The following is a 22,014-nucleotide window of genomic DNA, read 5'->3' on the forward strand; positions in this document are numbered from 1 at the left end:
TGTTTGAATATAAAATTGTTGTGGTTTTATTTTTTGTTTAATAACACATTTTTGTTTATCAATATCGGAGGTCAAAGGTCGCCGCGTCACGTGGAATGCGCATGTCGACCGGGCGCCTTTCAACTTTAGTTTAATTTGCGAAATAAAAATAAATAAACAATTCACAGGCAAAATTAGATTGCCGATCGTGCGAGCTGTCTGTATTCATCCACGGATGCATGTATAGCAGCTCAAAATCCCAGTGGATGTTATGAACATATACTCCGCCGCGCAGGCCTCGGTTGGAGCATCCGGGCTCGCCTAGGATGCGTGCCGGGATCGGAGCGACTTTGCCCGCGGGGGAGAGACGGCCGACGTGGGGTAGGGGTCGGAGTCTAAAACCGGTTTCCGAGGTCGGGGCTCGCGGGGTCAGAATCTGGGGGTAGAGAGATCGGATCAAAGTTGGGATCAGGGTTAGAGCAAGGGTCAGGGTTAGAGTAAGGGTCAGGGCTAGTGTAACGGGCCAGGGTTAGAGTAAGGGTCAGGGTTAGTGTAAGGGTCAGGGTTAGTGTAAGGGTCAGGGCTAGTGTAAGGGTCAGGGCTAGAGTAAGGGTCAGGGTTAGAGTAAGGGGCAGGGTTAGAGTAAGGGTCAGGGTTAGAGTAAGGGTCAGGGCTAGTGTAAGGGTCAGGGCTAGAGTAAGGGTCAGGGCTAGTGTAAGGGTCAGGGTTAGAGTAAGGGTCAGGGCTAGAGTAAGGGTCAGGGTTAGGGTTAGAACCAGGGTTAGGGTTGAGGTTGATAGAGCGGCTGGGGGTGCCGGGTTGAGACCGGGGTCCCGGAGCTCCTCGGGACAAGAATCTGGACCAGGTTCTGAGATATCGGTTCACGTTTGTGATTGGATTCCGAAGGAGAATCAGCTCGTCGCAGGGCCTGGGTCGGCCGGGGAGTTGAGCGAGGATCACGGGTCGAGTTCGGGACCAAGAGACGCGTGAAAGGACGGGTGATGTGGAAAGGGCGGTGCTCGGGTTTATAACAATCCGGTGGCCGCGAAGCCTGTAAGTAGTAGTAACGCGTCGTCATGGAGGACACGTCCAACGGGCCGGAGATGCAGGTGCTGCAGGCGTTCTTCTCTCACGTCGGCGGCTTCGCGTGCGACCGTGCCAAGGACTACATCGAGAGGGAGAAGGAGAGCAGCAGCAGAGGCGGTGGCGGTGGCGTGGCATGGGCGTCCCTGCTGTCGGCCCTGGCGCACCTTGCGGCCACCGAGAGGGCCTACCACTCCATGACCTTTCTGGGCCAGAAACCAGGTGCAGCAGCAGCAGCAGCAGTAGGAATACTTAAGATCGAAACGCGAGGACGATTTCTCCACAACACTGGATGTCACCTGATGAGGCTGGTTGTTGTAATTACCGGCGAAAACGTAAATGTTGCTGTGGGTTTACTCTCCAACACACCGAATTGTCTGGCATATTTTGTTTACATGACAAACCTTACCAATTGCCAAATAATCTGGTGCATAATTGCATGTAAAAGAGCTCCCAGCCTATCCAGAACACAATCTCAGAAGGACCGAATATGTGGGCATCATGTCGATTAAACAACCAACACAAAGAGATCAGCTGTTTGGATAATGCTGAGAGCTGTGTGTGGTGTTAATTCAATTTGTTTCCAGCCTCCATTAACGTTTCTGTTATGATGGGTTTTCTTGTCAATTCAATATTTGAAGTACTGTACTTTAATGGCAGTATCAGTAGTGGTAGGGCCAGGATAAGTAGTTAATAAGTAATATTTAAAAATACTTTTTTTTAAAAACACGCTTTAATGAAATGTACCGTACTCGTAATTCCCGAACTCCACGACTCCAGGAAGTGGCCGTGGTGATTTACAGCCAATGTCAGTTGAGCGTGGACAATTACTGTAGACCCAAGCCGAAACATAACATGTAAAAAAGAATGTTTAAAAAAATGATAGAATATGGTATTGTCATCAGTATGACATAAGTATACCAAGTTTGCAGTCGATACCGCATTGGGAAGTGGCTTAAAATTGAGTTACAAGATTTGAGGATACGACAACAACAAAAGACAGTGAGTTAAATAAAAGCGTGTAATAATAAAATAATAAAAAGCAGTAGCAGTGACGGCATTATCAGTAGCATTAGTTTCCCTGACCTTTAATTTGGGCGAAATGCATGGCTGTGCACGTGTGTTAAAAGTGTTTTAAGTGTTTGCTGTGTTGAGTGCTGACCTTGCAATCTCTTCCAAAATATCTCAGGCGTTACACTTTATGGGATGTGCTTTGGCAGTTAAAACCTTCAGTTATTCATCTACAGTAAAATGTTTATATTGGCCGACGTAAGGAGATACTGCATTTGCTCAAATCAGATTTCAATGATAAGTAACGCCTGCTTTCGCATCTTAATCATTGTTAACGTGATTGAGAACTTGCATGCCCACTTTTTACTATAATACATGGTTTAAACTGCAAGGAGATGCGTCCTTAATCAAGTAGAAACACAGAATAATGACATTGAGAGTATTATTTTACTGATCAAATGAACTGGAATGCAGCCGATCTCGACAGAGCTAAGCTGGGGTTGAGCCTGTGTAAAGGACTCCCCACTTGGATGGACAACAATCACGCCCAAAACAGATGGCTGCAGGGTTACCCTGTGTGCTGTGGAAGAGCAAGAGGTGCAGAAAAATCAATTTCTGCGATGTGCTATGGATATTAATTTACATTTGTAAGGCGCATTTCGTCCGTAGATGCCATGTCTGCTCCCCGCCTTCAGCCCGCACTGACCAGCGCGGTGAAGTATGGTCAAATAGCCCCCCACGACCCACGAGATTGTGGGTGAGACCCTCATCCAGCAGTCGATTGACAAAAGGTCTGCAATTGTAATTCACTTTATAACCTAATAACCAGACTAATTGGTTAATATTCTACTCAGTAGTGGTAGTATCCCTGTTAATACCCTGTGTGTGATGACTTGTGTGACGGTGTGTAGAGGGAGATGTCCCTTTTTTGCTTCTTCGCTGGTTTGAAGGTTAGTGATCAATTCCGAAAACAAATTAATATCGGTATCTGTAAAAAACCGATACTGTGATTCAAACTGACCTACTGCTTATGCTGGTGTCAACTTTCGGTGTTCGTTGTCGGAGTATGAATTAAACTCCACCCTGGCCGAGCGGAATGAGCCAGCCACAACTTTCCTCTTTCCTTCTGGAGTTGCTGCTGAAATATTGAACGTATTTGGATGGCTATCTCATTCTCTGTTTATTATTCACTTGAGCTTTGTAAGAGTCAGGCTGGCTCTTTTTGCGACGGTTTAGGGGTGCGCTCAACAGGCAGAGCGCTCTGTCGTGGGCGCTACAAGGTGGAATTTAGCTTCTATTGAACGGTGCGTTAGGCATGCTGAGAGCATTACTACGACGGGTGATGTCATGTACATGCTATGGCCAATGAGTGTGCGCACATTGTCTTCTGTAAATTCTCCAGCGCAGGAAGGTACGGTGCCTCCGAATAGCTGGATTTTGACCCTCATGCCTAACGATCAGAAGGCAGTGAATCAGACATTTAGCTCCTGTTGCAATGTGCTCTGGGCTAACAGATCGTTCAATAGAAAAGCGCTTTGGAGCGGTCTGCCCATTGATCGCACCCCTTTTTTTTTTACTAATGAGTTGCTATTAATAGCTTGCAATGGGTTGGACATAAGCAAATTCAATTTCTTCACTCAAGCAATGTAAACAACAATGCTTACATTTTTATACAAAAACACCATGGTATTAATGATCATATTTTTAATATGGCTCATATTGAAGCATTCTAATACAATATGGTATTTATATATTATAATTAAAAATTATATCACAGAGCCTTATGTTACATCGCCATCAGTTCAATATAGCAAAATAACACTTGGCATCACAAATGCAACATTGGGACTGCAGGTGGAGCCAGCTTTATTATATTATTGATCAAAGCAATAGCAAACTTAAGTTTAGAATTTTTGCTTATTACATGAAAGAGATTGGTTTAGGCAGTTTGGTCAGATAATCTCACAGTGCTAATAGGAAAAAAACACTTTAAAATAACTGTAGGTCATTAAAGCACAATTAAAAGCAAGGCGGAGGCTTTTGTGGTAATGCGACAATTCCTACTTAAATTGCAGAAACGACTATTTAAAATTATTTGATACTCTTGCAAAATTCAAGACATCTTAGATAATGCTAATATAGCCCCTTTCCTCTTTTCAGCTTCACAGTCGCAATGCTCTTCAGGGCTAGCATTTTGGGTGGCTTTTCTAGCGGTGAACAACACAATGCTGCAACTTTTCAGCCTACATTTCAAACAACTATTATAGGTGCATTATTGTTTTCAAACAAAAGCATGAGCTACTGATCATGTGATGGTACATAGCCTTGGGAACTGGAAATATGATAATCTTTGCATTTAACTTATTGTGTAGTGTTTTGTTCATATGCCTGCCATCTGCATGAACGATAATTAAACACCACTTGTTGTATAAACAAGTTATGATGTACAAAATTAAAAAAAATTAAGACACCGATATAATTGTAAAAAATTGTAAAAAATTTCTTTCCCAATGTCCTCATCAACAATTTTCAATTCATCCATGTCTAAGACTACCTTTACCTTCAGCCACGCATTGTGATTGCAAGCGTTCCACAACTAAACTTTTTGCATTGCCCCTAACACCTCGAGCCTTGTCCATCGAATCTGATCAGGCCTGCCCAAAGAAGCCGGCGGTGGTGTTTAATTAATCCCGGTCAGTACCAACCTTCTCGATGCCGGTACCGCGTGCCGCTATGTACAGGCGGACAATCTTTCTTCTCGCGCAAGGACACTCTGCGCAGCATGTACGGCTCCTTGTGCTCCGAGCTGCGCCGCGTCACGGGCTCGGGCACGCAGGCGGCTGCCGGCAGTGGCGGCAGCGGCGGTGGCAATGCGGCCGTGCACTCGGAGGATGTCCTGGGTCACCTGGCCGAGCAGCTGGGCCACCTGGTGCAATCGAGGCAGGAAATGGCCGATCTCTACGAGAAGCTGCACGGGCTGAGCCTGGGACGCAACGCCGCGCCCGACGAGCTGCTAGCCTCGCTTGGAGCCATCACGCAGAAATTCTCCTCCAGGTGTCGTGGTCACTTTACACCTCCCCCCCCCCCCAGCTCATGTTTAATCGCAGTTGTCGAATAAAGACCCAAAATGCCAGTTGGCCAGCAGTAAAACGGCACTGTTGAGGGTGTAATGGATGGGAGTTAATATACCCATTTAATATGTCTTGAATTGAACAAAGTCAGAAGAGTTTATGGAAAAAAAGACGTTAGGAGAGAATTCTAAATGTTGCAGTGCAAGGATTCAGGTCGCAAGAGAAGGGTTTTGGATACATGATAGTGGTTGAACACGGTATGAATGAGATGGAACAGTCTGTTCAGGGGGTGTCCAGGAAACAGTTACCAACCTAAACAACCTCATTATTCAGATAGTTGTATTTTCTGCCCACTCGCAAGAAAATATTACTTTGGATTTTATTGACAGTTGTCAGATGAGCTGGATGGCAGACATTTGTGGGGAGATAGAAAAGCCAGACGGAAAAGTGTCCCAAAGAAGAAAGTATGGATTATATAAATACTTCCCATTTCAAAGAATGGAAATTACGTTTTTATGACATGAGCACATACTCTGTTGGGCAAAAGGAACATCACCATACAGCATACACTATTGAATCGTAATGTTCTTTGAGGATATCGCTAAAAAGTTGTGAATTAGTTATTGTCAGAGGGTACAGCCTATGGTATGTTCAGGCATAGTTTGTGTTTAATAATGCGTGCTGAATATAAGTGCTACGGAGACACAGGTAGCCAGTGCTGCTCCCGGGCATACTACCTTGCTGTGTGCCATGCTGACCTTAACTCTTTCCTGTTCGGAGACGTCTGCAAGTTGCAGGGTGTGTACCGTTCACCGCTCAATCTCGGAACACGCAAGCAGTTAGCGGAAATGTTGATGTAGAGGGGCGTAGCACTGTTGTTTTTAAAGACACGCTCATCATTGGAACGGGAAAGGTTCAAGGCGGCACCGACGCCCGCGGTTGTTTGCTTCCCCAAAAGTGACCTAACTGCCATCGGCCATTGACTGCGGTGCTCAGGGTTCACCACCCGGTGCTCAGCGCCTTGAGCAGCAGCTTCCAGCACGAGACGGAGGCGCTGGGTCACCTGCTGCGCGCCCAGCGCGACGTCTCCTCGTGGCTCTTCCTGCCGGCGCTGCTGGAGCTGCACGCGGCTCACGCCAAGCTGGGGGCGTGGGCGTCCCGCGGCTCGGAGCGAGCGCGCGACGGCGCCGCGGCGCCGCAGCGCAAGCCGCTGTTCGGCGGCGCTGCCCAGCGCGCTGCTCCCACGCCACACCTGCACCAGTGGATGGTGCGTGTTCTCTCGGGGTGGCCTCGTAAGAGTGTGTTGTTCTCTGTTATGTACGCATATATATATATTTTTTAAGTGATTCATTTACCTTGCCTATCATTTGTTGTAACGTTCCGACATGCCCCCACTGGACATGTGTAAAAAAGAGCTTTGTAGATTATCAGATTCCTCCAGTATAATTAGACTGATTCTGATGTATGTTGTACTTCTTTCGCACCGTACGTAGCCAACCGTGCTAATTGGAGGTGCGGGGGAAGGACAACAAACTAAATTAGAAAGCCTCGCTGCATTGGGGAGATTTGGCTATTTTCCTTCGTCATTGTCATTTTCAGCCATGCTCAATTTGTTTCTGGATAAAGGCCTCCCCAAGATGCCACCATATCTAAAAGTCCCATGATATACCAATACATCGAGCACCTGCACGCGAGCTGATTTTTATCGCTGCATATCCACAGTGGACGTTCTCTGGGGCACGTTCCCTCCTCTGGATTCCACTCTTACGGTAGTCTGGACCACTGGCCATAATCCCTTGTGCTTTGTCTGGGTATTATGAAAAAAGTCATACAAATGTCTGCTGTGCTTCCTACTGCAAACACCCACTTGCTGCCCAGCATGTTAGGAGTATAAAGCAATGATATTTGTGTGATCCAGTAACCACCCTTCAAGAAGGGCGGGTTTTGTCATGCTACCAGTACTTTCAAACAGCACTTGTCCTGCCAGTCCACCCAGACTAAAACGGGCAATATCTGGTTGTGCTGGTGAATGCTCACAGGCCAGCGCTTTGGAGTCAAGGGATGATGGATCAGATTTGTTTTTAAATTTACAAACCTGCTAGATGACAAGGTCTCGAGGAGACGGTACGAGCATCAAGTTAATTCGTGAACCCATTTAAGCGTTACGCCCGCTCATATGAATATATATTATCCAGTGGTTTAGAATTAGTCGGATAAGCCAACACACACCTTGGGACCTTTTTTGTGAAATAAGCGTCTTGAGACTCGGTGAAATTATCGTGGAAAAAACATTTATGCCAGTGTATACGTTCTTTTTTTTTCACCACCGCACAGGTGAAGTACAAGACGTTCCTGCTGGCCAAGTTCAGCTTCTACTTCCACGAGGCGCTGAGCCGGCAAGCGGGCGGCGAGATGAAGTCGCTCACGGCGAAAACAAGCCCCGACTTTTTTGGCAAAGTGTCGAGCTTCATCAAGAAGACGGATGCTGCCAACGTGTCTCTTATCCTTGACACGCGTGGCCTGGAGGACAGCTTCAAGGTGATTGTGGATTCACGATCGTGGTTCCACGACCATGATTTGTGTCAAAGGGGGCAAATGTCCCGAGGGTGAAATGCTTTTTCGACAATTCTCAGCTCTCTAGGTGTCGTTGAGTTCGTGGTGGGAGTAGCACCAACTTGTAGCCCATCTATTGAACAACTACTGACTAGTTACCGCCAATTGGAGCCCATCAGATGATTCCTTATTTACATTTTTTATCCAAGAAGGATTGACTTCACGCTGGCTGAATTTTTTTTACAAATGATCTCAATATCAGGGACCTTGCTGTTCTGCCCAACCTAAATCAGCTGTCGCGTATGAATCAGGTATTGTAAATGTGAGGAGCACAGCAAGAACAAAACTATTGGCTATAGCATAGTACTTGGTACTGGTAAATGGACTGTTGTGATAAAAGTTAGTGTTTCAGACAGGCTTATAGTTGTCTTAGGGTAGAGTGTTGGTGCAGTGTTTAGTGCTCTGAACCAAGCAACCCGAGTTCGATTTCCACAGTGAACACAAGTGGTCAGTGATAGTGTAACTTGTCGTATGCCCTTTCTTCGCCAACCTCCATTAGCCATCTTGGTGAAGTATGGTCAACTAACTCCCAAGACGACTTGGGTGAGAAACCTTCATCCAGTAATGGAATGGCAAAGAGCTGTACATTAATAGTTTTAAGCATCAGCCAAACTTACCTATGCAACATATGAGTGTTGTGCATGGTGCACATTCTCCCATGCATAAAAAAGCATGAAATGGTACAAATATCCCAAAACTAGTAAGCCTGTCAGAAAAACCAATGTGTGAGACAAAGCTTCTCTGTGTAAACATTCACCCGTGTAGACTTGCTACGTCACCTTACCTGCCCCGACTCCACGTGCTGCGCAGGGTCACGGCTACCACTACCCCGGGTCGTACCCGGAGGGGTTCAAGGTTCCGGCCGAGGGCTTCGTGCCGGTGCTGTCGCTGCCCAGCGAGCGCACGGCCATGCACTGGTCGGCGCTGTCTATGGTGCTGGCCGAGCGTGCCTCCGAGCTGGCGTGCGCGGAGCGCGTGGTGCACGACTACGACGAGAAGGCGCAGAGCACCTACTACCTGGCGCGTCCCGAGCCGCGCTTCACCATCGCTGTCGTCTACGAGAGCCGCCGGAGCGAGAAGGACTCCGGCGTACACGCGTTCCTGCTTGAGACCGCCGCCGCGCTCAAGCACAGCAAGCCCTTCGCCAGCCTCAAGCCGGGCTCCAAGGCGTAGGTAGTCCAGCCGTGGAGGAGAGATGGCCCCCACCCCCACCACCTCCCACCCCGAAGCTGACCTTTTAACGGAGCTCCACTTCTTTCGTATGGCCAATGTAGATGCAGAGCAACGCCTACAATTTCACGTTCAGGTGGTCAAGCCAGACAGCCGCGTCAGTAGCGGAGCTCGACTGACCGACCACCTCACCAGCCTCAAGCTGCAATTGAAGGTGTAGGCCGGCTTTGACTGAACACTCTTTGACAAGAGCTAGACTCATCTAAGTGGCCGAGCCAGATTCAAAGTCATGATCTGGCCGTGGATTTGGGGAAAGGTGGCCCTTGCACTGGAAAGGTGGGCCTGCCCCGACTAAGTTGTTTGACCAAGACCAACATTGATAGCCAAGCAGGGTGAAGACTGGGTGGTTGGTGCCTTCAAGGGTAGCTCCCTTGGAAGACTGTGTTCATGTAAGGGTTCATAATCATCATTTTCATTCTTCTCAGCCATGGTTTAACCTCTACTGGATGAAGACCTCCCCACGTCAGTGCCATGCGAGATAGTTATGTCATGTTCCAATCCAGCTCGCTCCCATACATCGATGAAGTTGTTTGAGTAATCTTGATTTGTTTGAGTAACCTGACTTGCACGGGTGCCCTTAAACAGTTAAGTTCCTCATCTATTCTGGGTTCTTGAGCTTATAAGTCACAGCTTGGTAGTGGCCACTTGAAGAAGCTTGCACAAATAAAAAAACTTGCCGAAAACAATGTGAATGTGCCACAGAGGGATGAAGCGTGCAATGAAAAGTGCCATACAACTGTAAATTGATTTGATTACTTCCGAGAGGAAAGCAGAGCATGCTGTCCAGCCTTAAGGGCAATCATATGGTGAAGCAACTATAGCAAAGTGTGCGTGCATGCAAGGTGCCAGTGTGTTTAGTCGGATGCAGTTTGATTGAGCAGCCCTAAATATTGTTGGCTATTAAAGCAAATCCAGGATTTGTAAAGACCGTCAGAAGTTCAAACGTATGTGTGAAAGCTATATGCAAAAAGTGGTGCTTAATAAAATATCGGTGGCGTTTCTTGCACTCGAGAATACAGCATATCATTCATGTCTATGCAGTTCCTTTTAAGGTGCACGCAAGTATACGTGGTCAACCGATTTTGTATAATGTAGATATTACAAAACAATGGATTTTGTGAGGATTTGGCAGTACCCACAGATTTTGCCAACAAGTATATTCAACCAAGCCAAGTATATTCAACCAGTTTGCTCAGGATGGCCAATCATTCCCTGCTATCCCTATTGCAGTGGACAGTTCAACTGAGATAATGTAGCAAGACAAACAATGCTTATACACATATACAGACCTTCCCTTTTATATGCCTGAATGCTTTAAAGCAAACAGTAGTCGAGCAGAACCAGCCTATCCACTGTAAGGTTAGGTTTCACTTGACCTGCCCAGCATGCTCGACTGACCATCGGTGTTTGCAGACGAAACTTATCCACACATTTTCATGCTGTTGAGATGGAGAGGTGGCAAGGATCTGTGGGTGCTGCCAAGGTCGTACAAAAATCATTTTTTTGCAGAGGAATTACATTATTTTTTTGGCCTGGTAGCAACCAGCGGTTGCCAGATATTTGGGAAAACAGCAGAAAGTACCATCCTGTTGAAGGCTACATCTGCAGAAGCCAAGCATTGTATCGATGCTTCAGTGCCAGATTAAGGTGTGCGATGTTAACCAGACAGCCATCTCGTGGCTGGTGCTTGGGGGGGGCGGGGGTTGCGACAGGGGGTCAGGACCCTTCTCTCCATTTGAGCAGGCTGATGCTAGAGCCATTCTCTTCTGGTCAATCAAATGTCTGGGGGCAAGACCCAGAATATTCTGGGTACGAGGAGGAATATTGTGAACTTCCCAAGGAATGAAGCACCACATGTTGGTATATGAGATCCAGTGCTTTGCATAAGGGCAGGCCCATCCAATTGTGAAGATGAAGAAAGGAAGCTCACAACTAGCAAAAAAATTGTCTCAAGCCAGGCTCTGCACTGCTGTGCAGATAAAAAGTGAGTTTGGTTGAGCCCTGCCCACTCTTGTAGGCACTGAAGGACGATGGTGGTCTTGTAAAAGAGTTTTCTCATTGCATTGTTGCACACTTTTAATTGTATGCTGAAATACAAATATTGAAGTTTGACCCCGATATGTATTAACTGCATTAATTACAGGTAAAGGGTGATGCCCTGCAATTTCTCGCTCGCAGAGGGCCTTCTCCACTGGCGCCCCTCTAGAGGGTGTTTTGGCCTACTTTGCCATGCTGGCCAGGCATCTTGGAAGATGAGAGCACCCACACTTGATCCCACCACGCACAACCTGCCGATCAAGTAGCGTGACCAGTATACACCTGGGTGGACGGAGGGGGGCCGTGGGTGGTTACAAACCTTGCCCATCGTTTCAACTTGCCATGCCGGGGAGATTAAACGATACATCTTTGGATCAATTCCAGTGTGCTGTCGATTACACCACAGCAGCAGCAGCTTCCAACTCGCTTCATACGAAATGCAAATTCAAAACAAAGCAAGTAGTATTGCATTATTTTATTTACACTGTTGCCATACGATGCAAAGGTACGTGTTGGTGATGTTTGCACTCAGTGTATGTATCAGACAGTGCATAAACACACAGTTTCTAACCCACCCATGCAGAAATAATTACACATAGCAAGCCAATTTGGCTTGCTATATCGCACGTCTAATTAGGGAATGCTGGTCACTCTGCTAATCGTCACCCGTCTCAATTTACCAAACCTAAACCACAGCACTTGCAACACCAACACAGCATCCATTATTAACAATGGAAAGGACATTTCTGCTACTGTGATTGACTGCTATCATTAATAACGAACAGACATCTCCATGAATAAAGAAAACAGAACAAAAAACCCCCAGGTTAAATGGCTAGCTGCAAAAATTCATTAGAACGTAACACTCAACACAGATTTGTGACATCTTAAGCACTGCACGTACTCTTGATGACCAACAAAGAAAATAATACTTTACAGAAACCATCTCAAGTCATGCCTTTTCACCGTATTCAAAGGTAAACAAAGTGTAACTAAACATATATACAGGTTATACCTTATATTCAACCACATACGCTTTTACAAAGCGCATGGCTAAGAATCGTGGGGTGTTTGGGTATATCATATTGGTTTACAAAACAGTGCCCTTTGTCAGATGTTGGCATACGTTCCAGCTACAGATGTTGATCATGATAAACTCTTCACACACTCGAGCACCACAACAGGTATTTCAGGGGGGTGGGGGTGCATTTTCAGCCGTGAGAGTGGAAAGGGCATGGTAGAGGCATACATGACGAAAATCCTGCAATGAAATCGGCTGCCTATGGAAATGGTACATTTAACTTATTATGTCTGTACACACTGGCAATGCGGGGCAATCATTTTGTATGCAAGCTTGGATGCAAACATTTTTACACCCTGCAATGCATTTTTTTGTCCCCTCTGCCCGAGACATCGGTAATGATATTTCAATTGCAAGGGACATGTGGGCTTCCACTTGACCAAGTGTGGTTCATGCAGGTGCCATACACACAGCCACATTACAGGCCCCTCCCCACAGCGAACAAAACCTGCAGACAAGGTGAGGGCTTAATATTTAACCAAAAATTCCTACAGTAGGATCGTGTTGCACCGAAACTGTTGGCTACATTGATACAATAGTAACACCAAATGCCCAAAGTATATGCACTTAATACATCGTGATGCAAACGGAATATCTATGGGTACACCTCCATTAAATTGCTTCAGTTACGATATATTGTACATTTAGAATTATTTAACATTCGACATTCTTAAGAATCTTCGAATCATTTGCCTTACAAAAGTTAAGCAAAACCGGTGTACATTTCTATGGTCCCTCTGTTTTTCTTATTCTTCTTGGCACGAACAATTGATTATTTCTGGTCCCATTTTGCCAACATTTAGCATTGACAGTCTCAGCGCTCAAAGGCGAGTGGTGTCGGAAGAGAAACTTCCGCAGAGGTTAATAAATACCCCCCCCACTCCACCCCCTGTCGCGCAAATTAATTTTACATCTCTGTGCATACGATGAAACATCTGTGGCTCACCGCTTGTCCCAGCGAGCCACGGACCCAAGGTCAATGCCCTGTGCTTTCGCTGACTACGGCTTTTTAAGACTTCAACACGCACAACCGCATTTGCGGGCACGCCGTGTGTCCATTGTTTTGTACGTCAAAAATGATGGAGAAGCAGGCGAAACGCACTCACCAAAACCCCACACAAATATAGATTACGCTAATGTATTATATGGAGCTTTGGTAGAAAGTACTAGCATTAACTACGTAAATAGTGAGAGGGTTTTAAAGTTAACAAGTTGGGCTCAACGGTGGAGATAGCACTGGACTTGACACTGCAGTGAACAATCAGTAGTTTAATCTATCCATCATTTAATGTCAACGTTAGAACAGGCAGTGCGGTACGTTAGTACGATTCGAAAATGTACACCATCACGCTATAATTCCATAGCCTCGCTGCATAAAGTTTAAGGTGTAGGCACGTGCGATGGAATCTTACAGCGTTTGATAGAGGACAGTAGTCAAAAATAGCATAGGGTAACAAAACAAATTGGCAATGCATCGGCTTTTCAAATGCTCTCGCACTAAAGCATTTGTAACTTACAGAAAGTTTGAAATTAAGGATTCAATACAAACGTACAGAGTTTGCACCTCCATATTTTGATAAACAATACAAACATGCAAGAAAACATTTACAAATTATATTAATAACAATAGCATTTCTGTGGCTGAACACAACAGCTGTATCCAAATGTTACGAAAACTGGTAATCGCTCAGTTTAAACAACGTTTCAACAAAGTGTGTGATACACTAATACAGTACAACGCCATTAACTTCAACAGACAGGCTCAAGCTGTGATGTTTCTGCATGGCTCTGACGTATCAGTGAGCCGAGTGGTGTTTTCCGTGGTCAACCTATGCAATTGCAAGCCGAGCAACTCGCCTAACTGGAATTGCTCGAGGTTCCAGCTCTCGTCAGGAAAACGCAGACATCTGATATTGCAGTCCAGCTGCAGGTCCGCCCCCACCTTCTGACGGCACGCTTGGCTAAATGCAGACGAATGGTCAACCGTGCCAAAGCAAGGGACCTTCTGAAATCCAAGTCTTGAGATTGACTTGAGAATGTACTGGCTAAATAAAGAACTATTATTCTAACGAAATTTTTTTTGATGTGGCAACCTCCATAATGAAAATGTCTTTAAATAATAAAATAACTGGTATTTACCCCCCCCCCCCCAACCCAATCATCCTAAACAATAATTGATAATGCTTATCTCTACCACAAAATGTGTTTATTAAATGTTAATTAAATACAAAAAACTGGTTATAATCAAACAAGAGTACTGTCGCACAACGCAGGTTTTAACGGAGTGGATTATTAAGTGCATTTAATTTTTCCACAAAAATATTGTCGGTAAATTTGTCTCGATTCTCGAAATGTAAACGTGCAGGATGTGAATGGGTTTTTTAAAGATATTTTTAAGATGGTAGGTTAAGTGGAGAAGCCTTCACCTGGATATTATTGGTTATGTTTAAGTCAGGTGTTTGATACGATTTACTGCTATACATATACATTAAGAGAATGAACATTTAAATACATCTATGATGGTCACAATAACGTTTTTCATAAGTGACGATAGAATAATTCTAGCAAACAATGCAATGTTTTTATAGGTAAATATGCCGTTCTGTAAACATTAAAAATGTCTAAAAAATACTGCATTAAGAGTATTTTAAGCTCCACACACAAGCCAGGTAGACAGAAAACCAACAAGCACAAGTGTGACTTCAACTATGCTGCAAAATCATGGAAAGGTAGCCAAAGCTTTAAAGGGCAACCCTATCTCTATGTGGACGACAAAGGTCAGATCCATCAAGTGCTTAACGACTTGTTTCCTATCGCAAGAGAATACGACATTCCCGTGTGATTTTTCAAAGCTATTAAACGAAAGCCCCCAACTTCACTAAGGATCTTGCGAAACAAAAACTCGGGACTCTGGCAAACAGCTCACAATGTGTGTCCGGGCTTTTTTCGTGAGTCTCTCAACGTGTGACCTATTACGACCACATTACGTGGAGCGAGATTGCAAAGCTGAAGCGGGGGTCCATACGTTGCGCAATCCGGATATTACAACATGTGACTCAATGCAGACCCTTTAACAGAATTGGCAACCATGTCGTATGGGTATTTTGGAAATGTTATGCATTAATAATATTTCGCTCATTTAATCCTCAAATGTACATCCAAATTGGTGAATATTAATTGTATGTTCCAGCGGGATATTTAACTCAAAACGAAATGTAATATTCGTAATATTTTTGTTCACCTTGATTTAGTATATGGTCCCATGGGTGCGGTTTTTAAGGACTGACTGAAAGGAATACACTGGGATGTACAACTACGGAAAAGGTAGGAGGAGGCGGTGACAATAACAGGAAACAGAGGACGCATCAAGTGAAGCCGTACAGGAAGGAACAATGTGCTTTTCACCGGTGGTGAGCGGCACCTATATCAACAACACGGCACGTTGTTACGATAGTACATGATGCACCGACAACTCCATGGCTATCCGCCGGCCGGCGGCTGCACGTACCAATGCACCGATTAGAGGCGGGCATGAGACAATCGGGGCGCCTCACATAGTGCACGACTTGTCGGGCGTGCCAGGCGCTGCCGGCCTTGGCTGCCCTGCAGCCCCACCTCCCTGCCTCGGCCTTGCTCCCAGCTGCTGCTGCTGTTGCTGCTGTTGAGACTTCAACTGCGAGCTCAGTTTTGCTTCCAGGAGTGGGCGGAAGGTGGTCATGATCTCGCTGGCGCTGCTCGCGCTGCGGCGTACGGATGGCCCCGGCGGGGCTGCGGGAACGCCGAGGCGGTGCGAGGGGCTGCCAGGGATGGGTGCCGCGGGACCTGGCGGTGGTTTGAGAGTATCCAGCGTGTCCAGTACCACATCTGGCGTGTGCCGCGCCGAGCTCTGCCTCTGCAGCTCACGGAGGTCGCTGAGCGCCGAGTTCACAGAGTCGTCCATCTCCTGCGGGGCAGGAAACGGAAAGCAAACATTGTGTTGGGTGCGGTTAACACCCGATAACGCTGTGCCACCAATGACTGAAGCTTAATCCACGTCACATTAAGTTCTATTTAAGAACTGACTTTCACCAGGTAAACTAAGGATTTAGTGATATTGGCTTCTCAAGTTTTGGATAGCAAATTCAATAAATAGCTGAATAAATTAGTAAATGTAGGAAATTATAGTTGCAAGTTTAATAATGGCGACAATGTATAAAGGTCAGAAATAATACACTAAACACACTGCGTTACATTTCCTAGCATTTCGCTTAATTCCCCCAATGTATTACTGGTACCCAAACTGGTCAAATAATCAGGATGGGTCAGTCAACAGCACGTGTTGGTCACCTGGGCAATGGTAGTGTACCTGAGCAGGTGTTTTGAGTTTCTACCGTAGTCACCACTAACTGAGCAACAGCACGCTGCCGGCATGTCTCACCTCGGCGTGAGTGATCTTGGGCTCGTCGAGGCTGCTATGTCGACTCGATGACGTTGAACTTCGCCCCGTGGGGCTTTCGGGCGGCGCGGCCAATCTCTGCGGGAATCCGCCACCCACAACGCCACTGCTGCCACCGCCGCCACCACCGCTACCCGTGCTGCCCAACCTCCTCCGCTCCGGGCTGCCTTGCGCCTGCGTGGCCGCTGCCACGGCCGCCCGCACGCTGCCCACCCTCGGCTGCTGCAGGTGGTGCTGGTGGTGTGGCAGGTGCGAGGGGTGGTGGTGAGGGCTCGCCGCGGAGGAGGGCGGCCGTGACGGGGTGGCGTCCGCGGAGGGAGGGGGCGGGCCACGCACGGGGCTGCGGCCGTCGCTGCTACGCCGGGCCGGGTCGCGCATGTTCAGCGCCGCGCCCTCCGCGCGCAACCGATGCCTGCAGAAAGCAGCGTATGGAAGGTAAAGGTGCAGCCCTGTAATTTATTGACCGCGCCACTTCTGGAAGAAGGGCCTCTACTAGAGGCAGCCCGAGAGAGCCTGCTCTTGGAAGGTATTTGGGTCTACTCTTAGACAGTGGCCAGACATGTTGGGAAATCTGGGGAATACCCACATTTTAAACCACCACATGGAACCTGCCGATTGACTGTGGTGAACCCACTTTTCACTGAATGTACCATCTCTATAATTGCTGTAAAGTGGCTGGATAAAGGTGCTATATAACTCTAGATAACATAAGATACTGCCAGGTGGACAGAAGTTGGAGGGATTTAAGAGAATTGCACATTTGTTTGATCTCCCACAAATTCTAGATTGCAAAACAAAAGTGCTAACCATTATATCCCAGCAACACCATGAAGCCACATAACGAGGACTTACTGGTAATCGGCAACTGATGCTGGGGTTCTGGTGTATGTTGAGTGTTTGGTGTTCATGCTTATTTGTATTGCACATAGTGATTACGATGTGCAAATGTACAGTGAGGGAAAAAGTATTTGATCCCCTGCTGATTTTGTACGTTTACCCACTGACAAAGAAATGATCAGTCTATAATTTTAATGGTAGGTTTATTTGAACAGTGAGAGACAGAATAACAACAAAAAAATCCAGAAAAACGCATGTCAAAAATGTTATAAATTGATTTGCATTTTAATGAGGGAAATAAGTATTTGACCCCCTCTCAATCAGAAAGATTTCTGGCTCCCAGGTGTCTTTTATACAGGTAACGAGCTGAGATTAGGAGCACACTCTTAAAGGGAGTGCTCCTAATCTCAGCTTGTTACCTGTATAAAAGACACCTGTCCACAGAAGCAATCAATCAATCAGATTCAAAACTCTCCACCATGGCCAAGACCACGGAGCTCTCCAAGGATGTCAGGGACACGATTGTAGACCTACACAAGGCTGGAATGGGCTACAAGACCATTGCCAAGCAGCTTGGTGAGAAGGTGACAACAGTTGGTGCGATTATTCGCAAATGGAAGAAATACAAAAGAACTGTCAATCTCCCTCGGCCTGGGGCTCTATGCAAGATCTCACCTCGTGGAGTTGCAATAATCATGAGAATGGTGAGGAATCAGCCCAGAACTACACGGGAGGATCTTGTTAATGATCTCAAGGCAGCTGGGACCATAGTCACCAAGAAAACAATTGGTAACACACTACGCCGTGAAGGACTGAAATCCTGCAGCGCCCGCAAGGTCCCCCTGCTCAAGAAAGCACATATACATGCCTGTCTGAAGTTTGCCAATGAACATCTGAATGATTCAGAGGACAACTGGGTGAAAGTGTTGTGGTCAGATGAGACCAAAATGGAGCTCTTTGGCATCAACTCAACTCGCCGTGTTTGGAGGAGGAGGAATGCTGCCTATGACCCCAAGAACACCATCCCCACCGTCAAACATGGAAGTGGAAACATTATGCTTTGGGGGTGTTTTTCTGCTAAGGGGATAGGACAACTTCACCGCGTCAAAGTGACGATGGACGGGACCATGTATCGTCAAATCTTGGGTGAGAACCTCCTTTCCTCAGCCAGGGCATTGAAAATGGGTCGTGGATGGGTATTCCAGCATGACAATGACCCAAAACACACGGCCAAGGCAACAAAGGAGTGGCTCAAGAAGAAGCACATTAAGGTCCTGGAGTGGCCTAGCCAGTCTCCAGACCATAATCCCATAGAAAATATGTGGAGGGAGCTGAAGGTTCGAGTTGCCAAACGTCAGCCTCGAAACCTTAATGACTTGGAGAAGATCTGCAAAGAGGAGTGGGACAAAATCCCTCCTGAGATGTGTGCAAACCTGATGGCCAACTACAAGAAACGTCTGACCTCTGTGATTGCCAACAAGGGTTTTGCCACCAAGTACTAAGTCATGTTTGCAGAGGGGTCAAATACTTATTTCCCTCGTTAAAATGCAAATCAATTTATAACATTTTTGACATGCGTTTTTCTGGATTTTGTTGTTGTTATTCTGTCTCTCACTGTTCAAATAAACCTACCATTAAAATTATAGACTGATAATTTCTTTGTCAGTGGGCAAACGTACAAAATCAGCAGGGGATCAAATACTTTTTTCCCTCACTGTATATGCCTGTGTGTTGTGCGGACCTGTGTGGTGTGTGCTGAGAGTTTGTTGTATGTACTGTGCATATGTGTGTGTGTGGGGAGTGGTAGTGTAGCGGTTAGCACATTGCACTACGAGCCCAGCGAACCGAGATCGTTTCCCACTCATAGTGACTCCTGGGCCTCCCCTAGGTGGACTAAGCCTCAAATGAGTACCTGGTGCGATGTGTAAACATCGCCACTGGGGAGTCAAAGGCAGCCGGACGTAGTGCTGGCCTCCCACCCCCTCGTCTGCCACGCCGGTCTTCATGGGTGCTCGCTAACATCAATTGCCCCAAGAGTCTTTTAAAACTATGTGGGATCTTTGTCTTACACAGATGTGTGGTGTGTGTGCTGAGAGTAAGTGTATGGTATGAGTAAGTGTATGGTATGAGTAAGTGTACAGTATATGCTGTGCTAGTGTCATTGCATGTCCTTTAGCACTCGCCGTTCAAACTGTGGCTCGTGCAGCTGCTCAGTGGGGGAGTGAATGTCGTGCTTGGAGGACGTCTTCTCATCCAGGAGGGGGCCGCTGCTCGCCTCGCTGTCTCCCTTCTGGCTCAAGCTGTCGGACAGCGTGTCTTCACTGTGGCCAACACGGACGAGACCAACTACAGCGTTAAAACAACAGCAGCTGACAATCGTGATTTTCGTTCACGTGTGCAGAAGGGATGGGGAAATTGAAATGATTGGGCGATTTTGACCGTGGTCGTGTCTGGCGCGAGCGCGTGCAGCGCGCATCCAACTCACGTGTCCTGCACCACGATGTACTGGTGTGGGATGAGGCCGTCCACACCGTTGTGCCGCCCCTCCCACCAGTCTTCGGACGCGCGCTGGTACAGCAGCAGCGACGAGCCCTTCTTGAAGGTGAGCTCGCGCGCCGATCGCCCCACATAGTCAAACTTGGCAATAGCCTCGATCGGCTCAGACTCTGCGGGGTCGAGGAGGGCAGAGTGGGAGGTCAGCGCGGTACATACGACAGTCGGTGCATTCCGCCCGCAGTTCACACAACAAGACTTTAGGTGCAGAAGTTTACTTAGTTTTTTTAAATCAATCATTAATTATTTGTTAGTGCCTGTGAAGAAATCACAAAGAACGTGCTCGATCTCATTAGATCTCAGAAGCTAAGCTTCTGAGATCTAAGCTTCTGAGATCTGCCCTCATCAACCCCACAATTTACAATCAGCAATTTGAGCATGCAGCTCACACAAAAGGTGGGTTGGTCCAAATCTCAGTTGGGGGTTGACACCAACCTTTAATATCTGAGGTTTATACATTGACTAGCGGGAGGTACCCGGCGTTATCCTGGGGGAATAATATATTTCAAAACTTTAAAAACATAACATACATACATACACAAATCCTAAGCTATCATGAAAGCCTGGCATGCGGTTAGTCTGTCCATTTGTCCGTCAACAAGATTATAAGTCAAAAAAGTTATAGAAAGTGGGGGGTAAAAAGGTGATCTAAAAGGTTTCCGAAAATTGTCGCCCCCCCCACCACCCTCAAAAAATATTTTTACCCCCGCATAGGCATATATATCTAAACACCCTACATACCATAGAGTGAGTAGTATCTAGTGTCTCTATAGTAGTATCTGACTCTACAGTAGTAACTACTGATTCTGCAGTAGTATCTAATGACTATAGTGGTACCTACTGAATCGAAAGTGGTATCTATTGACTCAATAGTAGTATCTACTGACTACAGTAGTAACTACTGACTCCATAGTAGTACCTGCTGACTCTATAGTAGTATCTGCAAACTCTATAGCAGTATCTACCGACTCTATAGCAGTATCTACCGACTCTATAGTCGTATCTACCGACTAAGCAACAGTATATACTGACTATAGTAGTAACTGCACACATTGGGGTGGGAGAAGAGGGCCTCACACTTTGAAGAATTACCTGAGCCTTGTCTTTTTTTGCATTAAAGCGAATGATAATTTTTCCCCGCCCCCACCGATCGTGCGTGTGCGTTGCTGTGGGAACCACGACGTTTCGTGCATGCCAAGATGCGTGCTTTGGAGCGCGCTCAGCCTAGTAATATAATAATGTAAAGTACTACATTGTCAATTTAACTACTTTAAAGTTAGAAATGTAAACCCCAGTTTGTGAGTTAAAAGCGTCGCAAGTTGCGTACACAGACAGACAGAGGGACACACAGACAAAAAATGACTTTTATAGGTAAGAATTAAAAATACTTGCAATAATAATTTACCTAAATAATTTTTTTACAAAAAAGACCCATTGGCATTGTACCGTTTAGCCATGTTACTTCGGGGGAAAACGTTTAACGTGCTACATGTAGAGTTTTACACACAATAACCCTAATATTTATAATTCATATAATTATATATTTAAAGCAATTTTATGATAAATGAAAAGAACTTTGATCATTACCTGATTAATTAAAATAAAACCCAACGTGCGGTGGAAAAAAAAGCGCCAAGAATCGATTCTTTAAATCGAGCAAAGGAATCAAAGGTTGTAGATTTCTTTAGAATCGGCCTATTCCCGTTTAATCGATACCACAAAAGCTCACCAGATATCGATTCTCGCCAGTCCTGTATGCGGGTTGACGTCTATTTTTATACTTTTTGCATTGTGTACAGTCTGGAAACTACCCACATGCCAAATTTCAAGTTTGTTGCATGTCGGGAAGCATGCTAAACATTTCGAACAGACACACATAATCACAAATTTCCATTTTATATATAGTATATAGAACTACCGTTTCGTGGGAAATCAGCAGCGGTTGCCCTATTGCCCTATGTGTTGACTATCCAAACATGAAAAGTGGGGGTGGTGGGCAGGATGTGTTCAGAAATCACTTGCCACTGATTTGCAGGAAATCGAACTTTGGAAGTCAGGTTCAAAGTGCAGTGCGCGCTAAGCAA

General features: G+C 46.0%; 2 protein-coding genes across 5 annotated transcripts in view; one reads left to right on the plus strand and one right to left on the minus strand.

Moving 5' to 3' along the window:
• The first annotated feature begins 51 nt into the window (after positions 1–51).
• On the plus strand, positions 52–9,993 carry KICS2 (KICSTOR subunit 2). Of its 2 annotated transcripts, XM_032966636.2 has the most exons (6): positions 52–1,284; positions 2,985–3,023; positions 4,815–5,127; positions 6,141–6,411; positions 7,479–7,682; positions 8,568–9,993. In XM_032966636.2, exons 1-6 carry the CDS (start codon positions 1,056–1,058, stop codon positions 8,928–8,930), a joined length of 1,419 nt encoding a protein of 472 aa, XP_032822527.2. In that variant the 5' UTR covers positions 52–1,055; the 3' UTR covers positions 8,931–9,993. The 2 variants fall into 2 exon arrangements, with proteins under 2 accessions (XP_032822527.2, XP_032822529.2); XM_032966638.2 differs by lacking the exon at positions 2,985–3,023.
• Positions 9,994–11,484: 1,491 nt separating this feature from the next.
• The window catches only part of SRGAP3 (SLIT-ROBO Rho GTPase activating protein 3), an 83,695-nt gene continuing 73,165 nt past the window's right edge, over positions 11,485–22,014 (minus strand). For 2 of the 3 annotated variants that reach the window (XM_032966632.2, XM_032966631.2), the window contains exons 19-22: positions 19,863–20,043; positions 19,561–19,698; positions 16,523–16,952; positions 11,485–16,048 (exon numbers count right to left, since the gene is read on the minus strand). In XM_032966632.2, the coding sequence (XP_032822523.1) occupies positions 15,656–16,048; positions 16,523–16,952; positions 19,561–19,698; positions 19,863–20,043 (1,142 nt within the window). In that variant the 3' untranslated portion in view covers positions 11,485–15,655. Of the gene's footprint in view, positions 16,049–16,522; positions 16,953–19,560; positions 19,699–19,858; positions 20,044–22,014 lie in introns of those variants that run through there. The other variant, XM_076072055.1, reaches the window with a different exon arrangement.

Source organism: Petromyzon marinus, chromosome 36 (assembly GCF_048934315.1).
Source record: "Petromyzon marinus isolate PM22_M1 ecotype Great Lakes invasive population chromosome 36, UKy_Petmar_22M1.pri1.0, whole genome shotgun sequence".
In the NCBI taxonomy this organism is placed as follows: domain Eukaryota; kingdom Metazoa; phylum Chordata; class Hyperoartia; order Petromyzontiformes; family Petromyzontidae; genus Petromyzon; species Petromyzon marinus.

Coding starts and splice junctions, on each gene's coding strand:
- KICS2 (XM_032966636.2), top strand. CDS start 1,056: ATGGAGGACACGTCCAACGGGCCGGAGATGCAGGTGCTGCAGGCGTTC. Junction 1,285..2,984: donor CTTTCTGGGCCAGAAACCAG/GTGCAGCAGCAG, acceptor GACGGTGTGTAG/AGGGAGATGTCCCTTTTTTG. Junction 6,412..7,478: donor CACACCTGCACCAGTGGATG/GTGCGTGTTCTC, acceptor ACCACCGCACAG/GTGAAGTACAAGACGTTCCT.